Raw genomic sequence first — 21,438 nt, 5'->3', positions numbered from 1 at the left:
TGACTGGAGTTGTACTTCCAGTTTTTGCTGAGCAACATTTGGAGTGTTGATCGACACAGCCTCCTTTAGATTGGCCAAGTTTTCAGCTTCTGCTAAACTTTTTGGCTGTCCTAAAATTACATGGCTTTTATAGTTGGGGTGTAGACCTTGGATGAAGTGGTGCATCGCTTCCCCGTCGGTTAGATCTAAGCGTTTACATAAGCGCCTTATGTCGGAAGCATAATCAGCTAAAGCTTCTGTGTCGGCTTGTTTTCGAGCGGCTAATTGCTGTCGCCAAAGCCAGACGGATGCAGGATTGCTAAATTGGTCCTTTAGAGCTTTTACTAGATCCTGGTACGACTTAAACATTTCGGGCAAACTGGAGTACCACGAACTTGCATTGCCCTGGAGATAAAGCGGTATTGCTCGTAACTTTTGTTCATCGTTCCACCCACAGAACGTTGAAAATCGCTCAAAGTGGCTCACAAATGACAATATATCATCTGTGGTTCTCCCGCAAAAAGGTTTCGGATGCAATGCTGATCCTACTTGCAGGGAATTTTGCGAAATTAAGGTTGCCAGTTGGGCTTGTTGTTGCTGCTGTAATTTGACAAGGTCGGTGTGATGTCGAATGCCTAAGTCGTTTGTTTCAGTTAGTGTTCGCTGGTTAGCCTCAGTTGACCTTACCGATTTCTCAATGGCCGTTAGCAAGTCGGATAACTTTTCCGCAACCTCGGGCGAAGTCATGTCTGACTGATTGACCGAATTCCCCAACGAACAATTAAACTCAAGCTCGACAGCAACACGACTGTAACTACGAGTGGTGGGTCGGTCCGGATGAGACACAATGAAAAAATTTTTATAATTTCGGTTTTAAAAAGCGCAATCGGTTTGTCTACAACTAGACGCAATACGAAACACAACAAAACACATGAACGCACGACATGAACGTTTAAATACAACACATAAACACTGTTTTAGCAACAAATTGGAAACATATGAGAGGTAGAAAGTTTGGACTGACACGACATGTGGTTCTTTGTCTTTTCAAGCAAACACGCGAATAAAAACGAGCAAATTGTCGTACCTCTGCCAAAGAATAATTTGCGTCGACCGCGTCGAGTGCGCCACTTGCCACGGCGGTTGGTTGTCTTGTCAGTGGATCGCCAGCGCTTCGATTCCGACCACTTCTCTCGGTTTGCTTCAGGCTTCACCAGATTATCGGCGCATCCGCCCGCAATCTCCACCAATGTAAAACGACCCTTTTTGTGTGGCTTCTTTTAGGCTTTTCTAACGTCCGGGATCGTCGGGTCGTTTGGGGAGACAGCTCTTTACAATTACTCACAGAACGCACACATATATTTCATAACTCTTTATTCGTGCTTCGGTGCTTGATATGTGCTCTTCCCGTGCTCATGTATCAACTAACTGTTTTCTGCTTAATCATACTGTGCTATATCGCTACATGATATCCCTTTTCAATAACCCATTGTGCATTGTTCATTGTGCATATTACGTGTATCATGTTTCCTATATTACAATACCATTATATGTATCACGTGACTAATTGGTATGCATCAACACGCCTGTGTTTTGTCGGGTAGTTTGCGTGTTTACTCTGGTGCATAACAAAGTGCACATAATATCACTGTGTGACTGTGTCACACGGCGATCTGTTTCACAAGAGCAATTCAAATCAATGGGCAGACGACGAATAACATAATGCAGCCAGCTATAAGACGATAGTGCAGTACATGAACGAAGATGCCCTATTACTGAACTGCAAACTTTGCACGAACTTAAACAACCAGTATATCAGTACCCACAACCCAATTTAATGCCATCAACCATTGTTGTTATCATGCATTGAAAATCATTACTAGGAGGCAGATACTTGGCTATTGCAGTGATTTCCGTATTATTGCAGTTACGGGCGCACTTTGTTATGGACCAGAGTAAACACTCAAACTACCCGACAAAACACACGCGTGTTGATGCATACCAATTAGTCACGTCATACATATAATGGTATATACGATGGACAACCTTTTCAGCAGTGACTGTAAAGGTTGTCCATATATATATGTATATATATTCGAAAATGGCAACGTTGTATCTACGTTATTTTTTGAAGGTTTATGAATACGTTTTGCTTTGACGTCGTCTCGATGTTAACAAAGGACGTTGCGCAAACGTTAAATAAATACCTGTGTCACACGTCCAAGTTCTACATCGCTACAACGTTATTAACACGTATAGTAATATCGCGACGGGAAAACAACGTCGTGGGAATGTCGTGGTTTAGTTAGGTCTGACCTGACATTCCCACAACCTTCTGCTAACGTTGGGATTACGTTGTGTGTTAGCTAGCTTGGTCGTTAACAAATTGTTTCGAGTGATTAACCGTTAAATGTGAATAACCGTGTTTCTCAATGTTAGTGTACGATTTCCAACAATCGGATATGATGATCGATCCAGGTTTAATCCACCTTTTTATAAGTGGTATCAAGGTTTTCTCACTTCGATCTTCCACAGCAAACATAAAACTGTTTCTGGAATGCTCTTCAATCCCGCCAAATACCCACTGACCTTCCACGATATGGCCGCGATGGTATTTTCTTTTCCCAACTTTTGACTCGTCAATTTGCACTCTAATGTCCTGTCCTCCTATCGGTTGGTTGTTCTTCAAAATTGTAACTTCGCATACCTCCCTACAAAAGTTAGACCAATCGACTATAGTGGCTGATCCTAACCTTAATTGTTTGCTGATCTGATTTTCAGTCAAATCAGTACACCACCAATAAGTTAACTTTATGATCTCTGGAATCGTCAGGTTTGCTCTTTTCAAACCAAAGATTCTTCTCTTACACTGCGCTCAATTTTGTGCCGTTTTTTAGCTGTTTGCTTTCTACATTCCCACTTGTATCCGTCAGAGCGATCATATGTTTTTGTCCACTTCATTTCCTTATCACAAACTGGGCAGTATCTGCATGATGAAATAAGCTTTTAATCTTTTAACCATTCGAGGGTGTGCTCTGTGTTACAAGGTATTGCTGTAGTAATTCGTCATAAGTCAAATTGTGAGTAGTGTTACATTTTCCCGATGCTCTGTCATAACTTGGTGGTATTTGTTCGCATTGGGTACCTTGACTTTTAACTTCGATTGTTTGTGAATAGCTTGGATCCCAATTGTTCGCTTTCTTTTTACGCTGTACATCAAACTGTGAGTATGGGAATTTGTTTTGCTTGTTATGTGGTTGCATCTGAATTTTGTCGTTTAAACACAGCCTAACATATATAGAGGCATCAGATGGTGAACATTTACGGATTTTACGGTACAGGTATGTAGACTGAAAACAAAATCCAAGTTGTTTATGACCAGAGTAAGCAAACAAAGTAATCCTACGTTCGAACGGATCGTTCAAGTTGGTGCATTCAAATCATGCGGGGTATAAAGTATAAACGCTTTTGGATGAAAAGAAAAGCTATGACTTTTACCGTTGGAATTTGAATGACTAAGACAAAGCGCGTTGCACTGACGACTGAAAGTTTGACAGCTACGTGCACATTTCTGTAAAGACAAGACTAGTGAAGTTAAAATCATGCGCTTTTATATCCTTCGGGGACGCATGAATCAATACGCTTTACTAAACCGATTTTTAATAACTATTGGTATGTAAGCTGCCAAAATTTTGAAGTAGTGCTTAGTTAGTGAAGTTAGTGCTTTGTCCTAAAAGTTGACCTGCATCTAAGGACGAAACCAGACGAATATTCATTTATGCACGTCCGAATCTAAGACTCTGATTGTCAAGTATATGCTTAAGACTTATATGATAATTTCAAGACAAACGACGACGAAAATTGATTTATGCAACGTCCAAATCTAAGACTCTGATTGGTCAAGTTTGTGTTTAAAGACTTATATGATAATTTCTAGACATAAGACGACGAAAATCGATTATGCAACGCTATTCTTTTGTCAGAATCTGAGATTCTGATGTTTGTGTACATATATACTAGTTTCATGATGAACGCGGAACAAACTCGATTAGTTGATGTTCGTTCGTCAACCGAGGCTCTCTTATGCTTGTAATTCCATGTCCTATACACACTGTTATTTTCAAGGTGTTATTTTAATACCCTATGAAAGGGTTTTTAAGGGTATTAAAAATTTTGAACTACTTTAACCCCAATATTGGGGTTAAAAAACACACCTCGTTGGGATTAAATTAACACTATTTGAGGGATTAAATCTTGGGTGCGCGAATTCGAATAGTGACTTAGCGAAATGGGATTAAAATAACACCTTCTGAGGGGTTAAATTACGTGACGTGTCAAAATGATCATACCATTGAACTGTAAACAAACTGAATAGAGATGTTTGTTAGGAGTTATCGTTCCAGTTGTATAGAGTTCACTGGATCCTGCTGGTTGAGTGATATAGTTGAGAACAGTTGAGAAGTTGAGAAGGCATTTTTATCTTTTTGTATATAATATAAAAGTACAGAATGAATCAAGAAAGAATCGAAGCAAAGAATTTGAAGGTCTGTGTTATACTAGTAAACTAGATAGATATCTTCTTGATTATGAACTGGTTAATATTGATGCCGTATAATATTTTTATAGGAATATGCAATATTATAAAACCACTCCCTATTAAACACGTGTCAAATACCTTCTAGCTTGGAAAAACAAAGTCCCATAAACCTCTTTAATAGTGATTTAAGTATGAACACCTCGTATCTAGTTCCAATATAACCAAGGAGCAGCGTGGCAGCGTCTTCGAACACTTAGCATGAAATGTGGTATAGACAAAACACTTCTCGACGTTTCGATCTGAGGGCCTTTGTCAGGAGAGTATACTAGTATATCACATACAGCCCGCCTTCTAGGTGTTTAACATACTGTATACTTGCTCCAACCCACACATTTACTCCTTGGGGTCTTAGTTTGCTCAAAGCTGTGTTATATTTTAAAACTGGGTTAACATTAATTAATCTAAAATTCACAGAAAACTGAGCTTTTATGTGTGTGTATATTGAAGTATTTCTTCAGAGATCTTTCTTGCCTGCATTGCCTGCATGAGTTTACTTAACTGAAGTTTTAAATGAACAGATATGCAGAAATACACAAACTAAAACAGCAGTTTGAAAACTTCTAGAAACTTCTAGAAACCTCTCTTAGAACAACTGGTACATTAGTATATTAAACAACTGCGAAGTGGGCCAAACAAAATCCTATAATGAAGGAGCAATCAATGATGAACCAATGAATAACAAACACTGATGATCCTTTCATATAAGAAATGAGAGTGCTCAATACTGAAAAATTAGCAGAGCAATTGTTTACATATCTATGTCTACTATTTTACAATAATACCCTGAGTGACTTAACATTAGTAGCATGGCCAGCCCAACCATTTAGTCATGCAACAGTCAACAATTGCATATTAAATGTTGCATACCAGAACAGCCAAAATGATTTCATGATTACATGATTTCATTTGTTAGCAGAAAGCTATTTAAGATATTAAGCTGCAGACCTTCCTTGTTGACAAGTGAAATTACCATCATTTCTCCAAAGAAAAAAAAATCAGTAGTGAACAATTGAGCACATTTAGGCTTGATGCAACCTTATTGGATGCAATAAGCTGAAGAGCTTACTCACTGATTAGTAAAATGTCTGATGCTGACAAGTAAAGTGATAATAGGACACACTACGCCTGATTTTAGCTTAATGGGCAATAACTGGGGAGGTTGTCAAATTTTATATTAGTGGCGGAAGCTTTTCAGGTTATTGGTTTAACCTGTTTAAAGCTCCAAAGCTGTTTAAAGCTCCAAAGCTTCCTCGTTGAACAGTGAAATTGTCTGACATTTCTCAAAAAGAAAATAAGTAAGGAGTGCATTGCAACTTAGTAGGCCAAACTCCTGCTTAAGTTTTTTCAATTGACACTTACTGTATTGTACATATCTACATTGTTATTTACATATCTTCATTGTTATTTACATATCTTCATTGTTATTTACATATTTACATTGTTATTTACATATCTACATTATTATTTACATATTTACATTTTTATTTACATATCTTCATTGTTATTTACATATTTACATTATTATTTACATATCTACATTGTTATTTACATATCTACATTGTTATCTACATTTTTACATAGTTGTTCTTCATCTAACTGTTGGTGCCAAGCTCATATCTGATACACACATACCAGGCGCCAACTCGGCGACCATATGGCCGGCAGAGATGTTTCGGGATGTAGCATGTGAAGTCCTTGTGTTGTCGAATTTCAATCTCAACGTTATCATCTGGAATGTTGACCTCATAACACTGGAGATGGCTTTCAAACGTGACAGTGATCAGTGGCTGCACAAGAAACTGGATTGCTGCAAGGTTTTTGGCAACAACTAATATCTTCTGGATTTTCCAAAATTTTGGCAAATCGTCATTATCATAACCGATATGTATGATGGCATTTCTTTTGTACTTGGTACCATGAATAACAACCCATTTTGCCCTTGGATAAAAGACATGAAACTGAGTGACCAGAGCACAATACTACAGCGAAGACGCCAAAAAAGTATGATTTAATATACTGTATATACTGTGATTTAGTATATACCGTACTGTATTTGAAGTAAGGTTGACTTACAATACTCAAGAGGTTAAATTACAGTCTTAATTACTTTTGGGGTTACAGCCATTGTAGTTATTTTAGTACCCAGGCAGCATATAACATTATGGAAGTATACATTTTTACTATGTTGGGTATGGATAATAAATGTTGTTCTAATGAAAAATACTTACTCATACACAAAGGTATCATCATCTAGATCAGCAGGATAACTTTGCTCGAGCAAATTGTAGCATTCCAGATTGCCAGCACGAATTTCAGTGCCTGTAATTAAACATAATTTCATCATATAAATTAGTTTCAAGATATAAATCCATTTCGTTCCTTTATGATTGTACAACATACGCTTTGATTACAGATAAATTTAGTGTGATAAAATTAAGTGTGTGTTGTTATGCATGCATGTGACTATTAGCACAAATACCTGGACCAATCTCGTTGCCTTTTTCCAGGAAAGTTGAGTGGCTGCCGTCTGGTGTGTTAAGACGATAACACAAGCCCTCTTGGTGCCGTTTAGCCAACAGATAGGGCAAGTTTATAAAATTGCCACACGAGACTGCCAGCTGTTTGAAGTATGAGTGCTTTGCCTCATATCGCATGCACCAAATTCGTATCAACGGTCCCAAACTGCAATTTAAAAAAATCGTCCTACATTCTTAATTTTCCAGTTCACTTTGGTACAAGATTGAAAAGAAGACGTACGAAAGGGGGATACGAAAAAAACGTTTATTTAACAAATTGGGGAGAGGGTGAGAAATGACACGCTGCATACCGGCCACCAACTGCATCTGGACCATCGCTAGAACAATAGTTAGCGGGGTAGTGACTAGTGGTGGGGTTTATATTCATGTTTTACGTTCAAAAGCAAATTTGATTCGTAAGCAGAGAATCTCTGTTCAGTCTGTTGTTACGGTATGCGAACATGAATATGCATAAATGCACCTCCTTAGGCTATACGTATATATAAATGGAAACGGTTAATTATTTACTCACCGTAGCATTGTCCTTGGCATGTGAATCATGTAATGCATTTTTGGAATGATCGAGGCATGAGGATACAAGGCTTTAAAGCTCTCGTGGTGATTCTGGATGAGCACTTGAAGATACGGTATCTGCTCCTTGCTTACCAGCGGAGAGAAGACAATACGTACTATTTCTAGTAGTGTGCAGTATGCAGTCCAATGGTCGTCATCTTCGTCGATAAACTCGCCAACCAGGAGCGGCAAAAATAGACCTAAACACCACATCTCATTTGCTAAAAAGTAAATGATGTAAATCAACTATGCTGCTTCTTCGATTTCAATTATTTATAAATTAGGAACATTCTGATATTTCTATTCATTTAGCAGAGCCATGGCGTTTATTTATTAGTTTATGTTTATTCATAATAGCCCAGGCGGGTGCGATATTCATTTCCAACTACTACGATTTTTGGTTTAAGCACATGACGTCAGTGACGAGTATAGGTATAAAGACCCTTTGCACATGACGTCACACTATCTGGATGACAAATTAATGTCTGCAAAAACGTAAAATTTGGGCAAAATACGGAAATATTGACTAGTTTGCGAGCAGGGGCGCCGAAACCGCGGGGGCAGCTTGCCTTTTATATACTAATTGACATTGAATGTATCTATGTAATCAGTCTAACTTTAAATATTTAATTATGTTCATATAATTTCATAATTTGAGTAAATTTTAGCGTATCTATGTTCTTAATTTCGTAATTTTCGTTTTTCATATTGCGGAAAGCAGCCCAACTTTGAATTTCATAAGCTTCCATTCTTTATTTGAAGAATAAAAAAGAGAGGCACTATCCTAACTAAAGTGCCCTTTTTCGAGTCTCTTGCACCCCCCCCCTCCCCGCCCTTGATTGCTTCCGGCGGCCCTGTGTGAAAACTGTGCTCTGTTAATTGCTGTTGTTGGCAACCTTCACCGCCCCAATAAGATTATTTTGGTGAGGCAAGGAAAGTTCTGGAGGACAACTTTTAATCATTATGACGTCAGTGCAAAGGGTCTATAGGTATAACCGGTATATCGAGAAGAAGGTGGGTTCAGTGCATTACCTTTCTGTACGCATGCCTATTGGAAGAACCTAGACGTGTTACTTGCCGAGAAAACGAAAGTAAGAGGAGGCCTGGTAGTAAGTTTATGCAGCGTACATGCATGTGATACTTGTGACTGTGGCTATTTGACATTGGAGCGTTTTTTCTCTAGCATTGACGGATTTTTTAAACGCAAAACTGAACTTACAACTCCTGAAAATGCAACATTGTAACAATGATCTTTGGCAGGTATCTCTAAATATCTCTAAATGAAGTATTTCGTACAACGTGAAAACGCATCACTTGCTACACAGCCAAAAATTGATCAGGTTGTTCGGTGTTGTTTATCGAACAATGCCTGAACAACACTGTTATCAATGTTGAACAACGTTGTTCAACCGACAATCGTTATCAACATTGTTCAAACAACTTGTTCACGCTTGATCAACGAACAATGGTTCAACAACATGATGGAACAAACTGCAACAGGGTTGATGAAACATGCTTGACAAATGCTGTCAGAACAATGTTGTTCAGCGCTGTTTATTCATCAAGCGTCAACAATAATGTTCGAACAAGCGGGAACAACATTGACGAAACAACAAGTTGTTCTCAACTGTTCGAACAACCTTTATAAGCATTGTTGTCAATGTTGAATATTTATTGACTTCCGCCTTGACCTTGTGTAATGTGTCAGGCATTTGGCGGGCGTTAGCGACCCGCGACGAGACTGTACTGATTCGATCATATTTGACAGTTTGTTTTGAATCACTTCAACGCGCCTTTGTATGGCAGATTTAGTTTTATTTTAAACTAAGAGTACTTGGAAACTATTTACGTTCGCATTCTAAAACATCCAACAGAATGTATTCATATCAGTCGCTTGGTCATTGACTTTAGATCATGTGAATCATGTCATCGTTGGAAACTCTTGAAAAGGTCCTCGTGGTTGGAAATTAGAATCCTCGTCAAACAAGTATACCACTATGCCAGTCTGAAATTCAAAGCCTTTACAAGGAGATATTGATGACGGCGGTAGCGATCAAGACTTATTACCACTTTATAATATTCTATCACATCCGACTTTATAATATTCTCAAAGACTCATAGTGGATTGTAAATTATCCTTTTCTGACGACCAAATGGCGCACTGTCAGATGGCCGCAAGTGATTGTTAAAATATGGTAATGAAAAATGTTCTTCTCTAAGCAGCAAACGAAAAATTTATTGACAACTATTGATTGCTACTATTATTATTACTATATTTCTAAATAACTGATATTTTTCAAAATTCAAATCAACATTGTAGACTTTAACTACAACTCTGAAACTCTTAAACATCATTTTTTAAATTTTTTAAATTGTTTTTATCCTCTTCATTCTTCATGTAGGATTTCCTCCCACTCGGATGCAGAAGGCCCTCTTGCACCATATCTTCTTTCCTTCCATGTTTGGAAATTAATCCAAAACTTATCATCCTTCACACAATCATCCCTACCGGTTTCAGCCACATATACTTTCTGGAAAAAAGGAAGGATAATGGTGAGTTAACGTTGAGAAAACTGTTCTTTTGCTGTTGTTTTTGAGTACATTTAATCTAATCTACATACATCAAGCCTAGTTTCTAAAGTCAAATTCAAAAAACCTTGCTCCACTGCATGGTATGGTAAATTTTGCCAAAAAGGTTACCATTACATGCTAATTTACAAACCTATTTCCCCAATTGCATAATCCTATAGCACTGGTAGTTAGATACTAGTAAATAGATAACTAATAGTTTTTTTTATTGGATCAGGCCATCCAAACATGCAAACCATAAAGTAATTGTTTAATCATATATAATCTTTTTATATAGAATGGAATTATTTGATCTTGCAACAAGCAAGAAGTACAAATTATGTGTGATAATCTTACCACAAGAGCAGTGTGATGATGCACTGTACTCTCTAGAGTAGCATTGAACTTCACACCTAGCAGCCCACAAATCTTTGAAGAGAGCTCCTTGATTGAAGCTTTTTCCATGGCTGACCAGTTCCCAATTCCAAGTATCTGAGGTGGAGAGACATTTAATTTACTAAATTTATTATTTAAACACTTATTTAATCAAGAGCATTTTGGATTGATAAATTTTACCCTTCTCCTCTCTTCACTTCTCCAATATGTGAACTTTTTCCCCTCAAATTTGTCAACCTTGCTCATTAGCTCTTCAATTTTTAGCCCGTATGGTGAGTTCTCGAACTCAATCCGTAGTTGTTCCTTAATTCAAAATCATATCATAATATTGCATAAAACAAAATGTAGTGTATTTCTGAAAATATTTAGTGTTGTTATGCATATGTATGTATGTGTGTATGTACACACTTACAGTCTTGCTTTCATTGGTCTTGGGAAACCGTCCAAGTTGAATGTATGCCTTTGCCAATATTTTCGTTACATTTGTCTGTTATAATAGTTTTAGTAAGTAGATTATAAAAAAAGAATAAAGTCTTATGTGCCAAATATAACGCAAAAAATGCATGGTTGTTTATAAATAAATACTGACTGCATGGCTTGATTTGGCCAAGTCAAATTCTTGCTTGTCAAACTTGGAGCCCAGATTTTTATTGCCTTCTCCATTGTTGCCTGCCGTTTCTGCACGTCTTTGACCATTTCTTTCAGCTCTCTCAATTCCTTTAGTATCATCGTCTCCGTGTCCGGCTCTCTCATTAAATTCGGGTCTTGCGTTTCGAATCATCTGGCAAAAAAATGTCAAAGTTTATTCAGTACTATTATGTCTATGTACAGACAATTTCAGAAAATACTAAATATTAAAATGTAATATTGTTTACCGTCAAATATATTAGCAGGAAAGTTCCCACGGCCATACGGTCCTCTCTGACTTTGTGCGTTTCTCGTGCTGCCGTTGAGGGCAATGTCAACATCGTTCAACAAATTGTTTCGCCTACAGTGTTTCGGAAATTATAAGACCAGATATTCGAAATAATGATGAAACGCGTCAATTTAATATTATATTTACCTGCGTGAAGCTCCCAATGCTCTTAATTCATTGGTTGTCATTTTTCAAATTAAATATGGCGCGAAATTTGGCCTTAAAAAACTCTGCTTTAAAATATGTTTTAGCAAAAGCATCCATGCGTTGTTGTCCTTTACTGGCTCGACCAATCAGGTACAAGTACCTACGTAAATCAACCAATCAAAATCGCTAAATGCGAAGCGGGAAAATTTTTTGCCAGGCAAGCACGTCGCGGGGAATTTAACAAAACAAAGGGATATTTAATTTGGTAAATAAAAATTCTTGATTTAATTTGAACGCAAAAATGAAAAAAAGAACATGTCGATATCATTGTGACATCTGTGCAGTTAATTTTGAGTCGTGGGATAGGTATTCTGTCCATTTAACCTCAAGAGGACATCGTATGAAACAGCTCGCGACAAGGACGACGACACAAAATATCCAGCTGGTTTCTGACACATTTGAACCCACCGACGTATATGCCACAAGTCAACAGGAATTTTTATTCATGCAAGAACCAATGTGCGAAGATATTAGCTTTGAGAATAACTCTGACAGTGGAAGCGACGATACTTTCAGTGACGTCGCCCTGAGCGACTCTGAGCCGGAGCAAAGCGATAGCGAGGAAGAAAGCGACAGAGAAAATATGCTACGACCATCTGAGCAAGGCAACGGCTTATACTTTCCGTTTCCGTCTGAGATATTTTTTCTGCTTTACAGCTACGTCCATAACGTTTCCCGACCGAAGGTAATTTTTCATTTATCATCAAAGAATTGAATTGAATAAAGCGATTTGACGATTTTTGCCCTGATGTAGTGTATGACGAAGTGTTTCTAGTTTTCAAAGCCGGGTTAACTTTACCATAACTCTGATCGCAGGTACTTCTGAATTCGCTCCACCGCGGATGGAGGACTAAAAAAAGCCACCAGCACCGCGAAAGGTTTCCTAAATAGCCGCGTAACAACACCAATAACAAGGCGTGAAACACATGTAAAAATAATGTGTTTTACGCCTTGTTATTGGTGTTGGGCGCACACATAGATAAAAGCCTCTATATAAGCGCCCTGGTCCTGGCGTATTATGCGTCTTTAGTAGTTGAAAACGGCCATTAATTATTTCAGTCTGGAGTAAAACATCAATTCTTGTCGTACAACCAGTCAAACACACACCGAACTACAGCAGCGAGTTTCATCTACAGATAAGTTGCAAGGTTTCCCTCTCCAAGATTATTTGTTTCATGCTAAAACAGTGTGCATGCATTGCACATGAACCTATTTCATAGCTTCTAGGGGCGGCAGAACAGGGGCTAAGAAGTACATTTGTAACAATTTTCAAATAAATTTTTAGAATATCGATACTATATTCGTATTTCTGGTTGGCATGGTTAAATTTTTTTATCATTTTTTTATCATCAGTTACTGCTCTCCATTTTCATAACCAAATAGTTCGCAAAAGAAAACAATAATGCAATAGCTATTTATACCATCAATTGTAATCATTATAATCTAGTCAATTCTGCTATTTAAATTGCTACTTTCAGTCTCGTGCAGACCTAGATTTTCTGTGGATGATATTCAAGAAACTTCACGTAGATGTTCCTTCCCTTAATTCAGTGATTAATTTCAAAATTAAGGGAGTAGAGGAGTTACTACAGCCACAAAAGGTAAATATTACACGATGCGGTTGGGTTTCCATGTCTTCCTGTATTATATACAGATTAAAGCCCGACTAAGATCGTTAAAAAAAGGCCAATGTACAAAGTGCAATTAAGGCCATTTATTAACACAGGTAAACATTTCAATTTCTAGGATTATTACAACGGCTATCCATATTACTGGTTACGGCCTTCGGATATCGTTCAACTTCAACTCGCAATACCAACCAGAGCCAGTGCGCTTATGAGATTTCCAGAAGAGACGGACACGTATATTAACGAGATGCCACAGGTTAGATTTATAGGTACAACCATAGGCGTACGGGCAGATTTTCATACGTACGGGGGCTGGACTAAATTTGTCCGAAGACATGACGTCATAGATTTCGTGACGTCATCATAAAAATATGATCTGAGAAGACCACAGGTGACAGACTTTCCTTTGAAAGGCTATCATTTACAGTCTGTGGATATGCGTAAGAATCGAAACCAAATCCAATCTACGCTATTTGTAGTAAACCTGTAAAAATTGAACTTGTTGAAATACCTCTAAATAGACCGTTGTAACGTCGTTGCCTGAATGACAAGACACGTTTTGCCCGAAAAGGAGGAGGGGGAGCCCAGCTTCACTTTCCCGTACGCCTATGGGTACAACTTTGTCCAAATGTTTTATACCATGCACACGAAGCAAGATAACGCGTACACTGAACTGCAGAATGAACAGTACATGTATTCCCTTTGATACAGGGACGCAAGTGGTTGGAAAACGAAGACTTTCAAAGCTCATCGATCTCTGTGAACGGAACGACGTATTATCTGAAAGATATCGTGAAATTTTTATCTGACGGGGATATATATATAGGAAAACTAACCAAATTCTTCGCTAAGGTAAGTGTGCAGTGCTTTAAAAACAGATTCCATTAAGATTGTCCGGCTTCCAGTCCTCTCCGAACACGGAACGGATGATGGGTTGTCGATTTTTTAGACCCATATATTAGGTTGGCTTTCCACGTTTACCTAGGAACTTTAGAGAATAAGGGGCTACGATTTTGGAAAGATAATCATACTCGAATCAGCTGAACTATATTTGTAACCGGCTTGCGACTTCTATAGTGTCAGTTTAATTTTAGGTCATTCGCAACCAAACGGAAATTTTGACAAAAATCGAATATATTCAAGATGAAGGGGATGGACGTTATTGCATTTGTCCAGATGTGATAGTGACCATCCATACTTCCAGTATCCAATGTAAAGTTGATCTACATCCTCGTCAAATAAAGCAGAAATATGTAAACGAACAAGCGTCTGAAGTATCAGAACAGGTTTGCGCAACTAATAAACTCCTAAACAGTAGCATATATTTATGTAAATCCATACGCGGTTTCTTGTTCTTTGTATAATAACGTTTTATTATTAAAACCTTTTTATCACAGGAAGCCAAAGACATTCTTGCACCACACGTCGACAGGATACAATCCGGTGGAAAAAATCCGACTTCCACAGTTCCGTTGCTCGTCTTTAGCGACGAAACAAGCGGAAACACAACGAAGAAATGGAATCGGTTGGAGAGTTTCTCGATGAGTTTGGCGGGCCTTCCACGAAACGAATTTCGAAAAATCGAAAACATTCACTTTATTAGCACATCTAACGTAGTTCCGTCTGTTGCACTTGGGAAATCCATTGCCTGTGACCTACAAGGTAGAGTCAAAATTTCAAATTATGGTTTAAAACGACAAAAATAGTGCTACATGCTCAGTCTTTTTGTCTCATTTCGTTGCAGAACTCGAAGAAGGTAAATTAATGTACGACGCGCATTTTAATGAGAACATTTTGGTAAAGTCACCTGTATTATGCGTGTTAGCGGACAATCCACGGGCATCAGAATTCGAACATCACTTGGGAAGCTGTGCAAACAAATTTTGTAGAAAGTGTAAAGGTACGTTAATTTCTATATACTTGATAAAAAGCAACTTCCAAATTCGTGACTCGAAATTCGCGGTTTCGGAAATCTAGAGGCAATAAATGGGGGAGAGGCTCTGCCCTTTTGCGTTTTAATACACGATTTTACATGTTATACATGCATGTGTGCGCGAGGTTAAAACATTTAATTACACCATAGGCAACATCTGATAATGGAACAGAAATTCAAGAAATACGAAGTGATGAATACGTTCAAGAGAAGATCCATGAAATACAAGATTGTCCGTATGTTAATAAAAACCCGTTTATTTTAAAATTTTGACTTACCATAGAAATTTGAAACCGTATTTACCCACAGTAAAATTCTTGTTGCCAACACTAGAACTGAAAACCAGAAAAAAATTAAAAGAAGTGAATGCGGAGTAACAGAACAAGGCGGAGCGTTCGACAAGCTGAAGTGCTTTCGTGGAAATAAGTATGTATGCAGATACGGTTCGAAATGTGTGGCGACCCAAATGTGCGATTACTGGCATTTTCACCTTGCAAAACTTGTAGACAGTACATTACTACTGTCTACTACTACTACTGTCTACAATACTACAGTTGAAGGTGTTCTTTAGGTGGTAATAATACCCTTTTGTAAATTTGTGGGATATAAGCAGCAACTTCTATAGCACCTGTTCTATTGGTACTATTAATTACATTTTGCTTTTATTTAGCAAAACTCCTATTGAAATACTGCATACAATTCTACTTGGGCCTGTTAAGTATATGCTATCCAACACAATTCAATCCCTACCTCAGCAATTGAAAAACCAGCTCCATGCAAAGATTCAAGCACTTGACATGAGTGCATTTTAAGCCACAATCAGGGGAAACATCACAAGAAACTATGGCTCATATGTTGGAAGAGATTACAAATTGTGGATGCAAGTTGCTGTCTTTGTTCTGCAAGATATCATTCCATTTGAACAACTCTTGGTCTGGGAATTGTTGAGCGAGGTATAACACCAGATACATAATACATGTGCTGAAAGGAATATAGGAAACATAACATATTAACAATTAACATATGCTTTTGGAATTAATTGTTAGACCTTGGTGACTGTCAATGCACTTTTGAGCAGCAGATAACTCTTCATAATCCTGTGAAAATGGAATCCAAAAATTCTCTATCTCAAGATCTTTATACCTATTCTATGTTCAATATTCATTGTAGATATTCATCTTAGCATATTCAAGTGAATTTGACAAGAGGAACTCAGAAGCAGCAAAGCAGCTAGTCCAAAAATTTACAAATGCAGTGGCAAGAACCTACCCTGAATTTCAAAAGAAGGCTAAAGTACATCTCCTGCTACATCTTGTTGATGACATTGAAAGCCTGGGGCCAGCAAATGGTTTCTGCACTGAAAGGTAAAACCACACATTAACGACAAGATTGAAAAAACACAGTATACCTATATAATTATATAAACATGTTTACAAACTTTTAATACACCAAATAAATCGATATTTTAGATTTGAGGCCTTCAATCATTTCATCAGAGGATTAAATATAAACAGCAACAGGCATGCATCAAGCTTAGATATATGTACAAAATTTGCTAAGATGGAAAGGCTTCGCTTTGTCCTAAGAGGAGGAACATGGGGAAAAGACCACAGGTGACTATATACTTGTAACAAACAAGTTTGCTATAGGCAATATATAGTTGATATCAGATGTGTTTGCAAGAATTGCTTCAGCTTGTCCATGTGCCTTGCATAATATTAATTCCATGTACTCTATATATAACATATTAGCTTACAAGCATCAGAATGCATCAAAAACTTGGCAAAAGAACCAAAGCTGCAACAATTTTTGGACAACATCCCAAAGAAGGAGAGCATGGAAGATAAAGCAATTTATCACCCTGGATGCTTAAGAAAAGTAAACAATTTGTAGTTTATTTCATATTGTAGTTTAGTTCATATATAAATTATAATTTTGTAACAGAAATGAAGTTAAAACTTTAAAACATCAATAATTGACTGCCTCTTTGTTTTAGGGAAACTATGACAAAGGGAAACTGCAGACAAAGCCTCTGAGTGAGTGCCTAGAACAAGTCGCAATTGAAGCAGCTGGTCTCCCTTATGATACAGAAGTCACATCCTTTAAAGCTGTTCTTAGTGAGAGGCAAACTCTTATTAATTCAGGTTCAGCCATTGTATATGTGGATGACCAGCATCAGGTACATATAAGATTAATACAACATGAGTATATGAAACAAATGTTAGAGGCCTCAAATTCATTGTTACAAGGTTAACACATTAGTAACACCTGCAGTTATTATATAGTACCACAATAAGGCTTTACTGATGCATTCAAGATAATTGAACATATATTATAGGAATAACCAAATGTATTTACGTTCTCAAACTCTACAATTGACTTAATTCTTTGTAATTACATTCCGATCACCTTATATATACTTTTAATTTTATTATAACCATTGTTTTCCTGTTCAGTATAAGCATTGATATCTCATGCGTGGATGTCTCACAACAATCATATTTATATAATCTTAATTAAGTAACAATGAACTCACCAAAAATGTGCGCAAAAAATATTAATCAATCACTGCTTATTTCAGCATCATTGGTATTTTCAAAAAAGGAATCAAGATCAAAAATCCTGACCAAGAAGTTGTGGCAGTTGAGGAAGTGAGATTCGCCAAAGATGAATTGGAAAACCAAATATTCGGAGCATTTCAGTGTCCCAAGGTTGAACTAACTGGGCAAGTGAAATTGTTGTCACCTCAGTGTGTTATTGAACAAGTATGCCTCATCCATGATTGCTCTGCAGGAAGATGTTGTTATAAAGAGAGTCAAACAACTGTGACAGTTGAAAGGGAGGCTGTGAGTAAAGCAACATATAAGTTTGTTCAAACACAAATCATTGTTACTACTTGGTGAACAAGTTTTATCTTGGGGAATCCCTTAAATATTTCAATATTTCATGAATCTATGTATGAACATATATGTAATCATAATATAGAATTATTACTACAGGGTGTGGTTTCAAATAATGTATTGCAGTAATTAGTAATTTGACAGTTAAGCCGCTAATGCATCCTCAAATTAATATTTTTTCATCTCTCAATTCAGACTCATATGAGTATAAGACCTTTGTTTTTATGGAGCTGTTTAATACTTTATTAAAGCAGTTAAAAACTGTTTTATATAAACTACTTTGAAGTTTGAATCGCAGGAGCTTTTATACACGGGAAGAAATATTTATTTGTCAAGCAGTTAGAGACTTAGAGTTAATTTACTTTGCTTATCTAAAAAGTTTAATATAAAGTCGTACCTTTGTATTTATTAAATTAAAATGAATACATTATTCCATTGGTGAAACGGATACTTTTCATTTTCGATCCGTCACAGGCATGGCGGCGCAGTGAACTGTAGCGGCGGCGGCGAACACCCCCCGGCCAAAGATTGAAAAAACAATGTTGTTGGAACAACATATTTTGAGCTGTTAAAACATCATTCAACATGCTTGTCATCATGCTGTTTTACGCAATGTTGAATCATCATTGTTTACGATTGTTGACATCGTAAATCACGCATGATATCAGATTGATTTGGGCTGTTGCAACAACTTGTTCAGGTCTTGTTCATCCATCAACCGTGAACAACATCGTTTTAACACGCACGAACAATATTGTTAACAAGCTTGTTGACAGGGTGCAGCACAACATTGTTCAATCCTGTCGAGAACAACCGCGAACAAGTTGATATCAACGTGCATCAACGCGTGCGTTTTTAGGCGTGTACATCAAATGTCATCAACATTCTTGAAATCAGTTTGAAATCTACACAATATTTCTTGCATGTTTTGTAATGAAATGCTTATAGTATTATGCATATGGAGTCGAAGATGGATATTTAATAGTTGGATATAATATATAATAAGTTGTATATCTTACCATGTTGTTTGAGACTGTTATCATCAGATGTGAGTTTTGTCCGCAAAATTGGCGCAGGTTTGTTAGAATCGTTGTGGTAGCTAAAACATTGTAGGAACAATTAATTCCCCAAATACTATTATACTGCTAGGGGTTTTTACTGCGATGATCAGTTTACTGCATGCATGCATGCCAGGTTGCTAAAAAGATTTAATACTGAGTTAATACTAGGTAGTGTTTGTTACATAATATTGCTAAGGTTGCTTCTGTAATATTTCTTGATACTACAAGTCATAGCGTAAGTTCAATTCTGGGAGGGGCAACCCTTTGGAGAAAACATGCGACTTAAATTAAATCCGACGGAATTTCGACGTATAAACCAGGCCTAAAATGTGGCTTTTCCATTTTACCAGGATCACCTTTCCGGTGCACTGCACCACGTGTTCATGCACACGTCACTGACGTCAACACTCAACAGCCGTACTTTGCTTATACGGATGTGCTCGCTTATTGTAATTCGCGTAGAATTTACAGTCAAATTTACATGCAAAATAAACATCAGAAGAAGGTAAGAATCGAAATTTCTTTTAAAAAATGTAGTAATGTGCATTGTAACAGCTGGTATATTTTTTGGCAGCTGAAAACTAAACGTGGTGGATGCAACTTAAGTTGTGACAAAATGTAACAAAAAATCTAATTTTATTTAGTCTTTGTATTGAAATATCACAAGCTGGACGATTGTCCAAACGCAATTTTTACAATGTCAAACTGCTTAAAAATTATTTCCCGAATGCACATTGTGCAGTATATTGTCCGCTAAATGTATTTAGATATTAAACATTTAAGTTTTACAGAAATTTTGAAACCGAAACCGAAACCGATTTGAAACCGAACGTGACGCGCCGGCGCGCCATATTGACTATTGTTGATTGTATTAAAATTGATTTTCCCAAACTTAAAATTGGTATAAATGAACATTCACTTTTTACAAAATTTAATTTCACATTACTATGCTCATAAATAGACTAATTTCTATATAGTCATTACAAGTCTGATCAAATTTGGATCGTTAAAATGACGTGCACGAAAAGAATTCCTTTGATCGTGACATATTTGTTAAAAGGCCTTTGGCTCAACATTTGGCTTGCAGTAACGTGATGAAAAGTTGTAATTCTTGATATAATGCAAAATTTTACGAATTGCTGTGCAGGTTAATGACCTCTGATTGTCTCCAAACAATATCATACTCGTGGAATATACTAGCGAGGTTAACTTAAAAATTCCCTTCAAACTTCCTGACAGCTTGTCTATAAATTCGGAAATATTCCTTCAGAATCTTGTTTGGATCGATAGGAGTTTACTTCTCTGAGGTTTTGAAATTTTAACCCAGGATTAGGGCTAATCCACCTTTGAACATGCCAGACCTGGAGTATTTTACATTAGTCACATACCCATAATAAAGGAGGTGATTCTCTTATTCAGTTCATCCAAAGAGAATGCTTTCTTTTCTAGAATAAAGTATTTCAGAATCTCTTTGGTATGATACTGCAGGGTACCCTCCAAAACATCGTGCATTGCATCAGCTGATAATCCACCGACAACATGGTAAAATCTGGAGTTGTTCAGCTCAGACCTCCTATTTAAACCAAATGTTACGCTGAAGTGTTCAGATTGTTGAAGGCGTCGACAATGAATCTCATAGCCATCCCTTGTTCGAAGAGTAAAGTCAGCTTCATGGAACTAAAATTATACAATTGACACTTCAATAAGGTGATCAGGTCAGTAATTAATTGTCAATCCTTTACTGTATACGTAGTCAATTAAAAACTTTCAAGTGTACCATGGTTTGAATTTGCTCAGCAAGTCCCAGGCATTCTCTGCATTTTCGGTATGCCAGGGATCCTTCCTTAAATCCTCCTAATCGTTGGGAGCCAAGGTTATCTCCAGATGAATAGGCAATAGTTCCCTTGATTTGTTTTTTTTCCCCACAAACATCAAATTCAACACCCTACATAAGTAAATTTATATCTGTAAATTTTGAATTTACCAAGAAAAAAAAGTGGTGTGGCAGTGTGGTCAGTATAAATCATGATGGTATAATTGATTTATTTAACCAATAAAGTGCCAAAGCTTTCCCATTGACAAATAAAATAATCTGGCATCTGTCAAAGGAAAGAATAAGTACTGTAGGATTCACTGGGGCACATTACCTAAAAATATTATAAAA

General features: G+C 37.1%; 1 protein-coding gene and 4 long non-coding RNA genes across 5 annotated transcripts; 2 read left to right on the top strand and 3 right to left on the bottom strand.

The window, feature by feature from the left end:
* Positions 1 to 7,620: 7,620 nt before the first annotated feature.
* Positions 7,621 to 21,099, bottom strand: LOC114541390. Its single transcript, XM_028561322.1, has 4 exons — positions 21,052 to 21,099; positions 20,659 to 20,951; positions 19,233 to 19,312; positions 7,621 to 7,886 (listed from the first exon to the last, which is right to left on the bottom strand). The coding sequence occupies exons 1-4, from the start codon at positions 21,052 to 21,054 to the stop codon at positions 7,621 to 7,623; spliced, it is 642 nt and encodes a 213-aa protein (XP_028417123.1). The 5' UTR covers positions 21,055 to 21,099.
* Positions 13,813 to 16,122, bottom strand: LOC114541391. The gene is made up of 4 exons (XR_003689264.1): positions 16,064 to 16,122; positions 15,592 to 15,648; positions 15,188 to 15,248; positions 13,813 to 15,035 (listed from the first exon to the last, which is right to left on the bottom strand). It is a non-coding gene; the product is annotated as an uncharacterized LOC114541391 (long non-coding RNA).
* On the top strand, positions 15,464 to 16,054 carry LOC114541394. Its single transcript, XR_003689267.1, has 3 exons — positions 15,464 to 15,549; positions 15,647 to 15,739; positions 15,984 to 16,054. It is a non-coding gene; the product is annotated as an uncharacterized LOC114541394 (long non-coding RNA).
* On the bottom strand, positions 16,209 to 17,172 carry LOC114541392. The gene is made up of 3 exons (XR_003689265.1): positions 17,070 to 17,172; positions 16,583 to 16,670; positions 16,209 to 16,294 (listed from the first exon to the last, which is right to left on the bottom strand). It is a non-coding gene; the product is annotated as an uncharacterized LOC114541392 (long non-coding RNA).
* On the top strand, positions 16,594 to 17,442 carry LOC114541393. Its single transcript, XR_003689266.1, has 4 exons — positions 16,594 to 16,677; positions 16,783 to 16,926; positions 17,065 to 17,191; positions 17,310 to 17,442. It is a non-coding gene; the product is annotated as an uncharacterized LOC114541393 (long non-coding RNA).
* Positions 21,100 to 21,438: the final 339 nt, after the last annotated feature.

This window comes from Dendronephthya gigantea, unplaced genomic scaffold (genome assembly GCF_004324835.1).
Source record: "Dendronephthya gigantea isolate DGI-Jeju-01 unplaced genomic scaffold, DenGig_1.0 000287F, whole genome shotgun sequence".
Classification (NCBI taxonomy): Eukaryota; Metazoa; Cnidaria; class Anthozoa; order Malacalcyonacea; family Nephtheidae; genus Dendronephthya; species Dendronephthya gigantea.
Note: the sequence above shows the minus strand (reverse complement) of the source record. Positions and strands in the feature narration are given on the sequence as shown.